Source organism: Seriola lalandi, unplaced genomic scaffold, assembly GCF_002814215.2.
Source record: "Seriola lalandi dorsalis isolate HSWRI2012SDOR001 ecotype SW California unplaced genomic scaffold, Sedor1 jcf7180002054582, whole genome shotgun sequence".
Taxonomy (NCBI): Eukaryota; Metazoa; Chordata; class Actinopteri; order Carangiformes; family Carangidae; genus Seriola; species Seriola lalandi.
In genome coordinates, this window is record NW_019525135.1 from 2,548,738 (window position 1) to 2,559,345 (window position 10,608).

Consider the following 10,608-nt stretch of genomic DNA (forward strand, 5'->3'; position numbering starts at 1 on the left):
TAGTGCTCCTACGGGTGCAACGATCAAATCAGCACTTATGGGTCCCTCTTTAAGCTACAGCACCGGTTTTGCAATATTTTTGGTTTGTGACCACTTAAAAGAATATTTCCACATTTTGGGAAATATGTTTGCTTTGTTGCAGAGAGCTTGATGAGAAGATTGATACCACTCTCTTATCTATCCATTAGATATGAAGCTATACAGCCAGGCTGGCATAGCAGTATTGGAAACAAGGGAGAAACAACTAGTCTGACTCTGTCCAAAGGTGACAAAATCCACCCACCAGCACCTCTAGAGCTCACTAATGAACATGTCATATCTTGTGTATTAAAACTGACACACTGAAAACAACAATGTGCTGTTTTCAGTGGTACAGTGTGCCAGACTACATCTTGGCTATAGCAAGAATATGGCGAGCTTGCCTTCTCCCCCTGTTTCCTGTCTTTGTGCTACGGTCAGCTAATGAGCTGCTGGCTGTAGAAAGCAAATGAGTTTATTTGCAAGAATGATGAACTATTGTTAAACAATGACTGGCCACAGGTTTTAGCCTCTGTGTGGACATTAGTTTGGAACAGTTTTCCTTTTCATGTCTTTCTCAGAGGTGAAAGTTGCCTCTTTAGGCCTAGAAAAAGTATTTAACAAGTAAAAAGCAAAAAAGAATGCCAGAAAAACTAAAGCTCTTTGTATTAAATCTAATTGTATTAAAACAATAAAAAGAATAACTGTTAAGTACAGCCAGAATTTTAATCTGTTTCTAATAAAAATCGTCTTATCTCAAAAAATTTTTTTTAGAATAAGGCAGGTTGCTGCGCTAGAATAAAGAAAAATTAAATGTGAAGTTAGAAAATATTTGAAACGAATTGATTTACATCATATATATTCTCAGTGCAATGGCAGATTTCACTTGTTTTAAGAACACAAGACTTGAAGGACTCAAGTTACAAGTTGATAAAAATAAGATCACTGCAGTGATCATGTGACCCCTGAAATGTGTCTTGGGAACCCCCTTGGGGTGGTTGTGACCCCCAGTGTGTGAACCAGTGAGCTACAGTTTGTGTGTGCGCATTATAAAAGGAACACATACGCTCATGTACATGCTGTATGTACACTAACACAGAGTCTGAGCAAAATGCACAAACTGTAAACCACAGCACACAGAAACACATTCTGTATTTATTCATAATGTTCCTAATAATGTGATGCTAAAAACATTTCACACAATTAAATATTTCACCTTGATCAGTAAAATCATTTTGCCAAAATGATTTAGTATGTCTGTTGTAATTTGTAATCCGTAACTTTAAAGTTGCATTGCAGAAATTACGCTTTGGGTTTCTGTCAGTTTTTTTGCCAGCAGTGGATAAAATATTTAGGTCTTTTACTTGACTAAATGTAGCTATAACACAAAGTGAAGTACTCCACAACAAATAAAAGTTCTCCAACAAAATGTACTTAAAGTATCCAGAGTAAAGGTACTCATCATGTAAAATGACCCCATAGTTATGTATTATAACATTTCACTATTATTACTGATGCCTTAATATGAAAGCAAAATCCCCTTCAGAAACTTTAAGATACAATGCGCAACAAAATGCTACGATACGATACGATACGCTACGATACGATGCGATGCGATACGATACGATGCGATGCGATACGATACGATGCGATACGATACGCTACGATAGGTACGATACGATGCGATACGATACGATACGGTATGATACGCTACGATAGGTACGATACGATACGATGCGATACGATACGATACGATACGATACGGTATGATACGATAGGACATGAAGAGATGCATAACTATCTTAAACAAAAACTTTGAAGGATTACAATATTACATATATCATAAGCATCTGCAACAAACAAATAATGCATGAAATAACTAAATAGAAATAAACAAAGATAAATGGCACTATGTACAACATATACCAACATACACGGTGACTATAAATTGTATTGAGGCAAAAGTAGTCAAATTGCACTTGAATGAATGAAACTGTGGGTAAAGTGTGTTGTGTCTGCAGACAAAAGTTTTAAAAGCTTAAAATACAGTTATTTATGTGTAAAAGATTTCTAATACAATTATTTCTGCCTTTTTTAAGGGATGAAATTTTAAAGTCTTGAACTGGATGAGGAAACTTGTCTTCTCTTCATAAACTTTCCTGACTTCATGTTCATCAAAGTAAAAGTATAAGATCTGAGTGCAATTGTGTTTCTCTTTGACATTCCGGTGATTAATAATTTTTCAAAAGAGCGGATTGTTAATGTTCAGCATGTGGTATTAATGTGAAAGATAAACATTCTCCAACTGAAGCTTTACCACTGTGGCTCAGTTAACATGACAATAAACGGTGTGGAGTCCTTTTTCTATCGCTGCTCAATTTATTATTATTCATGTGATGTGCTGTGGCTAAATCTTTCTCATCTGGCTGCACATGAGTCTTTTTTTTTCCTGTTTAGAGTCAGGATTTAAACCAATATTGGGGCTGTAGGGATCCAAGTATTCCTTCAAAGCCTTTTCTCTTTTATCGTATTGTCACTTTTCCATCTGCGTGGCCACTGTTTTTCCAATTCTTTCATTTGCCCTCTTGTTGCTTGTCTTTTTGGTCAGGGGCCGGTTAATGTGGGTTTATCCAACCATCCAGGCGATTAATGTGGGCTTATCCATGCATCCGTCATCTACCCGTCCATCCAGAAGCGATTCTTGCATCCATCCTATCTGTCCATACATGTAAGCAAACTTATGAGGACACCTATAACACACCTTACTTTTTTGTCTTTTAGTCCCGTGCACAGGTACAGGAGCCTAAAATGACACAGGGGAGAAAAATGTGCAATGATTTCAGCTTTGCTTCTAAAAGAAAACCGAGAGAAAAGGTGTTTTCTTGCACTCCTGTTAGAGAGAAACTTTGATTTCATGGTGTTGATTATTTTTCTTCGCAATCACTCAAGGATGAAGCACAAGGACGCAGATATTGTTCCCCTTTCACATGCACCACAATGGGGCTCCTTGGTTTTTTTAGAAAAGGAAACAACAAGGAGTTTCCCCTCCTCTCTTTTTCTTTTTTTACCTCTTTTTTTTTTTTTTACAATCCAACACTACACAACTCACTTAAAGAAAGACAGAAGGGGCCTGGAAGCAGTTTAATGCAGTTATTGAGATGCTGTGGTCACATACAGCAGACACAAGCTTGCCAAAAACAGTTCTCTTTTGATCAGAGTAATTCCTTATTCTGTGGGATGCAAGGAGCCTTTAACTGGTCCCAATATGGTTCTCCTTCAAAAAGTGAGGAAAGAAAGTTTCAAAGACTTAAGAGCAGGTTGATTTTTTTCTAATGGTTTGTGACAATGAAATGTTGCTCGCTATGTTCTCTGAAAAATCTGACTTTACTTGTCAATCATTGCCAACTTTTAACCAGGGTGGTTAAAAGGTTCCCCAGCATAACATCCCTTCTTAAACCTGATGAATAGTTAGACTCATTTGCCTAAATATATGGAAATAGTAAAACTTCAGAAGGGCACAACTTTTATCCTGTTGTTACACTTTCTTCTGTTTCTTCCTGGAAATTTGAGTCTTTATTCGAAACGTCTCACAATTACTTTTGATTCCTTCAGTATCAAACTATGTAGATTCTATAGTGCCCGTGTGAAAGTCTTTATTTACTTATTTAACTTCATCAGCTACAAATATAGATGAAACGTCAGATTTGAATTTTAAGGAAGGGGGACTCTTGGATGAATCAATGGTTTTGTTAAGTGCAGGTTTGTTTAAGTCAGGAGCTGGTGGCCCAGTGAGAATCAGGCTCATGTCTGCCCCCTGGAACCTGCTGTGTCACCCATTAAACCCACAGATCAGCCCTTAAACAGGTCTGTGGACCAGACTGAAGAAATATATATATATATTTTCTTTTTTAGCTGTATAGCATTTTCTTTATAGCTGGTAGTACTCCACAAATACTTGGCCTTTTTGCAGCCTTTGGTAAAGCTTGAGCCTGGTTTTCTCTTTCCAAATGTTTCCACTTTCCTGTTGTAAAATCACTCTGGTGATACATTTACAAGACAACTTTTGTTTTGTTTTATGTCATAAAAAGATATAAAGCTCTTGTACAGCTGGTAACTCTTTTTCTGTTTATTTCTATTCACCAGGTAAAAATTACTAAATTGAGTTGTACTTTTGCGTGTTTTCTCTCCTCATCTTATTATTTTTTTATTTTCAAACACTGATTTCTTGCAGGAAGGCAACAGAGTTGTAGCTGATGATGTGGTGGTGATCTTTACGCCCTGAGAGCATCACTTAACGTAAGTAATGACAAAACAAGCTGAATTTTAGTCAGAAATATTTATTCACAACATGTACAAGATCTGTTTCCATCATTCACAATCATATAAATAAAAATACAACCAAACAAAGCAGACGTATTTACATGGCGTGTTGCGCACTGTGCAAACTAAATGTGTTTGCGTGCGTGTGACCGATGAAGTTGAAGTAGTGGTGATCGAGTCCCTGCACCGGTGACAAGTATCCACCGTGCTGTTGTGTGTGCGCAGAGAGCGGCACTGTTGGGTACGAGATGCTCGGGCTGCGGGCCGAGCTGTGCCAGGAGAAGTGTCCCGGTGGACTCTGCTGGTACACGGAGTCAGATGGACTGTGGCTTTGGTGCTCCGGGGAGGAGTGCAGCTGACCTAGGTAGTCAGACGGTTCCGGCATCGAGCCGACAGAGCCGAACACAGGCTCGGTGACCACACGGGACTTGGACTGTAGGAAAGCGAGGATCCGTGCGTACTTGATGTCTTTGGTTTCAGCTCTGTCCTCTGTGGTCAGGTAGTGCACCAGGTTCTTCATACACTCGTGGTATCCGTAGTGGAAGTAGTTTGCAAACTCAGCAAGAAGTTCACCTAGAATGAATCACAATAAGCAGCGATTACAACTCTGCCAGGATGACCTGATAAACAAGTCTGACACAAAGTGTTTTTGTGGTCTGATCCCGATGCGTAAAAGTGAACTAACTAAAACTAGGCTACTTAACTAAAAGGCAGTTTAAATAAAATTACCCACATATACTAATAACCCAGATTTTTCTGATACCAGCATGATTTCACTGACAGAAGATTGGTGATGGGATGCGCAAAGTAAAAGAGCTGCGTGAAAAGTTTACTGACCTTTTTCTCTCCCACGGGGGAAATCCGCTGAGTGGAGTGCTCGCAGATACTGAACCGTCATTTCTAGGATTTCAGCCTTCTCCAGTTTTCCAGAGTTCTACCAAAACATAAAAAAAATCCAACATTAAAAGATGTTTGACTACAAATATTAACAATGACCAGAATCGCTAGTAAACATACACCGATAGATTTGTTCTTGCAAAATTATCAATATTGGATAAAAATGATGAAGACCGTATACAAATATGAAACATTTTACAATACCTGTTTTGCCAGTGCCATCGGTACTGTTTTCCCTAGTTCGTTTAGGCAGCGGTTGATGCGGTCCCGTCTTCGTTTCTCAATGACTTTGTGAGAGATGGGAGTTCTCTGTAAAAACACAGAGATAAAACATGACCACATGGAATCACTGTAGTACATCTCATCTCACTTACACTTATTTTATCCACCAGTAACACACCAAAGTTAAGTGGAGTTACTAATTATGGAGCGACGAAATAGCTTGGAAACTTATGGATGAGGTCTATACACCAACTGCGATTTTTGCGCACCGCGCGCTGTGCTGCTCCAGAGCGCGCAGCGAACATCTGCGCACCGGACAGTTTGTTTAACGCTGAGGCCCCGATAGATATAGCTTACATATCATTAGGGAATTTAACACATTGTAAGTGTTTGTAACGTAATTAACTACATAACATGTCACCAAATTTTGCGTAAATGTCAGCTGGGCTCTTTTACATCAATAGAGCGCCTTGAACTCTTGCCACAAGCTGGTGCACAGTAGAGTTCTCTTCCACTAGCGTAAAAATGACTCCAAATGGAAGTTCGAAAATATTTCTTGAAAATAGTGAAGTACAAAATTCCAAAATGTAACTCAAACGTGTTAAAACTGTCATGTTGCCAAAATATTTCAGTCCCCAAAATGCTGGGCGCACAAAGAGCGCGTACCTTCCTGTCTTTCATCTTAGATGCCATCGACGAATTTCTGACAAACGTCTAAAAAATGAGTTCAGCTGGAAGTTGGAGAGATGTGTTCCTCTGGCAGGAGATGAAGCAGACTGAGGTTTGAGGGGAAAGCTGGCCCTTATAAAGGGACCATCTAAGGGACTCCGGCATTCATGGTGTAAATTATTCCATGGGATTAGAACCATGCATTGGGTAAATGTGTGCATTTAGGATCAGTTAAAGAAATAGTAAAAATCCAAAGCCATGGGCTAGCAGGGGGGCAAACCTGCTTTGTTAATCCACGTGGCTGTTCAAAAGACACGTGATTACTTTCGGAATATTATTTGCATAGTAACAACCCAGGCGGGAAATAAGAACTGAGCGTTGGGATCGCCTGATCCGGCGGGGCGCACTGTGCGCACTGAAAACAAAGCCGGCGAAAAAAGAAACCCTCTTTCTTCCAACTCGCGTTTCTCACACGATCGCCTGTTTACAAATCCCAGCAAGCGATCTTAACTCTCATCCAAGCCCGGTCCGAGTTTTAAGGCCTGTCCAGTGTCATTAGAGTAATTAAGTAAGCCTTTAATAGGCTGTTCCGCCAAGTTCAGGGGAGATCTTTTGGAGACTGAGTCCCCCCCGTTTGTTCTCGGCGTTTCTCACACGACTTGGTGACACGTCCATCTTTTATGAGAGATGGCAAGCTTTTTGTTTACATTCTTTATTTTGTTGGACTCCTCGGCAGGTGTGTGATTAGCCCTGGCACACGAGCGTCGTCTGCGTCAAGGCCAGCGTCTCCAGCAGCCTCTGGCACACGAGGGTTACCCACCACTGGAGACTCTTTGGAGAGGCTCAATTTGTATCCTATTATCCTATAAGAAAATGTCTATTCAGTCGAATGAATAGTTTCATTGGCCTAAATTTTAATAATGCTGTGAAAGAAAGGGAGAAATAAAGAAGAATGCAGCTGGTGTGAACGCGCATTATTCCCCGTCACCTGCAAGATGGGTAGCCTGGAGACCCCTATTCATTTGCCTAATTTCGGTCAACTTAACAAACTTTGGGAGAAATTATACTGCCATTGTTATGAAGGGTGAAGCTTTCTGATCGAATTAACAGCATGTTTTGATCCGGTAAATGTCATTAGAAAGAAAGAAACAATCGCGTTTAAAGGGGCCTGGGTAATGCGCCAAGTGGAGACGCCAAAGCGCAAAGTGCACAAAGGGTGCTGGTAAATGCCACAGGGGACTTTTGTACCCTCACATTGCTGAAGTTTTTCCCCCCAAACAAAGGGCATTATTTTATACTTGAATACATTTCATACAACAATTGGCTGTTTTCTTCAAACATATTTTCACAGCAAGGTTAACAACAGGTTTATTGTGTGCGCTCCTTCTCACAGATTCACACTGCTCTCATGCGCCAAAACAGTTTGCTCCGATTCTTTTTTTCTTTTTTTTTCACTGAGAACGTTTTAATCTTGAAACTTTCAACGTGCTTGGATATATTTGATCCTGTGAGAGATGTCGAAGAATAAAAAGCAGCGGAGATTGAGAAAGAAAAGCTCACAAGACATCTGAAGCGTTTGGAGAGTTTTTAGAGCACCATGGAGAGAAAAGCGCGAGCGAGCGGGACGGGGGCATAAAATCCAATTACTTGACTGTGCAGTTTTTAACACTTTTTATGTGTTTGTCCTTTGAAATATGGTGGGACTTGCGTGCTGTTGCTTTTTATAAACTAAGTGAATTAAATACTGGAAGTTTTTGCTGACCGATTTTGTAACGCCGAGTGTTGCGTCAGAACCAAACCAAATGATGCGCAGGACTTTTCTTTACAACAGTTATTGCGCTACTTTGATGTGAAATTTGTATTTCCGTGTTAATTTAATGGTCTGACAACTATCTGATATATCAAATCAACATGTAATATGTTCCTATTTTGAAGTTTTTCTTTGTAAAATATTTGCCAAATCACTGCGTTTCCACCTTTTTACCTCACTATATTTTAAACAGTTTTAGCAACCTCTGTGACTTGGTGTCATTATTGTTGTGATTTAAACACGTCTTATCGCCTGGTAGCTGTTTTATGAGCAAAATTATTCCTAAAATTGAAACACAAGTTTATTTTAAATGCTGTAGTTTGTCTGAATTAGTCAGAGTGGCTGCAGTCTCTGCGCAGGTCAAGTAAGCACATTCATTCTGAAATGATTTTGAACGTATGACAACGTTTTGATTGTATTTATCATATTGACTCTAGTGTGCAGTACAAAGGGAGATCTGATGGCATGATGTGTCACTGTTGGACTCTTAGCCTGATGAAAAAAGGTAAAATTACATCTGCTGTCCACAGCACCTGACTGAACATAATCAGGACAGGGATTCCTCTCACTTTCTGTTCTGGCATTTTAACGCACTGTTTACTCTCTGTGACAAAGTAGCCTACTACACATTCAGCTAAATCATCCCTATATTATCAGTGCATGATGTCACTTAGGTTTGTTAATGGTGGTCTAAAAAGATGGAGCAGCAATGATGCATCCATGCTTAGTTCATTTTGTACTGAAAACTTAGAATAAGAACACGTAAATGTGAAAATGTACAGACTAACTGAAATCAGTGAGATTCATTCCCGCGTGACACTACCATTGTACAAAACAGACTGCATTTAGGAATATATTTGGCAAATATGTGCGATAACTGTAGACGTGTTCACTGTTTCAGTGGGGTTTAAATGTGTGTGGTTCTATTGCTATGGTTTATTGTTTGAATGGTGTCTGTTGCCTATTGCAAGGTCCCCAATGCACAAATTCGCAGGCACATCTGAATAAATATTTATTTCGTGTTCTCGGTAGAACATGTCAGTAAGTTGTCTGACTGATGTGTCTGCGGTTTTTAATTCGTGGGGGCGTTAGTCTACTGTTCGTTTCCATGATGTCCAGTGTTATCAGTATAACATCTGTACACCAGCCCGTTACAGGAAAACATAAGCAAAGCCTCCAGCCATGAAGCCTAATTAGTGACAGCAGCTCTGTGTGCAGCGGCAGCAGCAGCAGCAGCAGAGTCTGTGTGTGTGTTGTCAGGCGCTGCGCTCTGACCCGTGGTGACCTCTGAGGTTCCCCGACACAATCCTTTGGCTTGGTGCGCCACCCTCAGCCTGAACTGCAGCAGTTCACACGGTCCCCATTGAGCCCGTGGAAATGATCTAAGCTGAGTTCAGACTACATGGTTCAGCAGCTACAGGCTCCTTTGAGAAACAAACAGCAGCCATTTAAGCAAAGATTTCAAACATGCGAGAAAATGTGTTTTATATTCATCTCATGGAATGTGCAGTTATATTAACAGCATCACAGTGATTGTCCAGAAGGTAAATCACTATAAAATAAATCTTATGTATAAAATAAAATAAAATCTTTACACGATTATCACTGTGATATTGTTTTTTTGGGAGATGAACCATAAATAAAGTCAGATAAAGTCACCATTTATCACTATAGACGCTGCCTGGGATAATGATTTACCTTATCAATCACTTGCAAGATTTCTTTAAAGACACAATTTTACCACTGAATCGTGATAACCTCATGTTCAACAGGGCTTTTTCCTATCCTGTCATTTTTTTTTAAAGAAAAAAGCAGATTTGTAGAAAGGACTCAGCTCCCTTTTAAGTGCGAAACTGTAAAAAGGCTCCCTCTTGTGGCACGTTTAGGAAACTGCAGTGGTCTGCATGTTGACTGGAAAGGAGAGAGAAGAGAAATAAATAAAAACATGTTGTATGAACCGACTTGATCAAAATATTATGTCCTTCATAAAAAAACTTTATTTATGTTACAGAAATATTTATGGAGATATTGTTGATGGATTCTGTGTGACAGACAGCTAAGTGTATCCTGTATCAGGGAAAATAGATGTAGTAATATTATGTCAGACTCAATATTCGATAGTCGCTGTAAACTCATAATTAAGTATCAGAGAACTAATTATTCTATAAGCAATATCAAAAAGATACAACAATATGAGTCCTGTTCTGTATCACATGTTTTGAAAATATAAGTTTTGGATTGTATCCTGCACTAAAGTTTTGTGGCCTCCAGTAATTTTTGTCTAAATTCAGAGGGGCTTGTGCTTGATGTAGTTACAGACTGCGGATGTGTGGTCTTTTGCAGATGAACTGCCTGATTTGTCACAACTGAAATGTATAGTTTCCCCTGAGGAAAAAAAACAAAAAACAAAAACCCTCTGTTTTCCAAATAACTGGAAACAGATAATATGGTTCTTTCCAGGGAACGTTTTATGAAACCATGAGGGAATAATGGACTCATGAAACGAAGCTTACTAACATGAAAATCAAAAATGCTCTTTCCATCATGACATAAATAAAAAAAATTAAAATTCAGAATGATAAAAGCCAAATCCTTTATTTATTTTATTGGTCCAAAACCTAACATTACAATCCTAAACAATCCTTCGTATTTATACTCATACTTTGTTTATT

The 10,608-nt window shown here is 39.1% G+C and overlaps 1 protein-coding gene across 1 annotated transcript; it reads right to left on the reverse strand.

Moving 5' to 3' along the window:
• Positions 1-4,331: 4,331 nt before the first annotated feature.
• Positions 4,332-6,217, reverse strand: helt (helt bHLH transcription factor). The gene is made up of 4 exons (XM_023418554.2): positions 6,124-6,217; positions 5,440-5,544; positions 5,176-5,272; positions 4,332-4,911 (listed from the first exon to the last, which is right to left on the reverse strand). Exons 1-4 carry the CDS (start codon positions 6,148-6,150, stop codon positions 4,436-4,438), a joined length of 705 nt encoding a protein of 234 aa, XP_023274322.1. The 5' UTR covers positions 6,151-6,217; the 3' UTR covers positions 4,332-4,435.
• Positions 6,218-10,608: the final 4,391 nt, after the last annotated feature.

Coding starts and splice junctions, on each gene's coding strand:
- helt (XM_023418554.2), bottom strand. CDS start 6,150: ATGGCATCTAAGATGAAAGACAGGAAG. Junction 5,545..6,123: donor CTAAGATGAAAGACAGGAAG/GTACGCGCTCTT, acceptor GTGTTTTTACAG/AGAACTCCCATCTCTCACAA. Junction 4,912..5,175: donor CCCCCGTGGGAGAGAAAAAG/GTCAGTAAACTT, acceptor GATTCATTCTAG/GTGAACTTCTTGCTGAGTTT.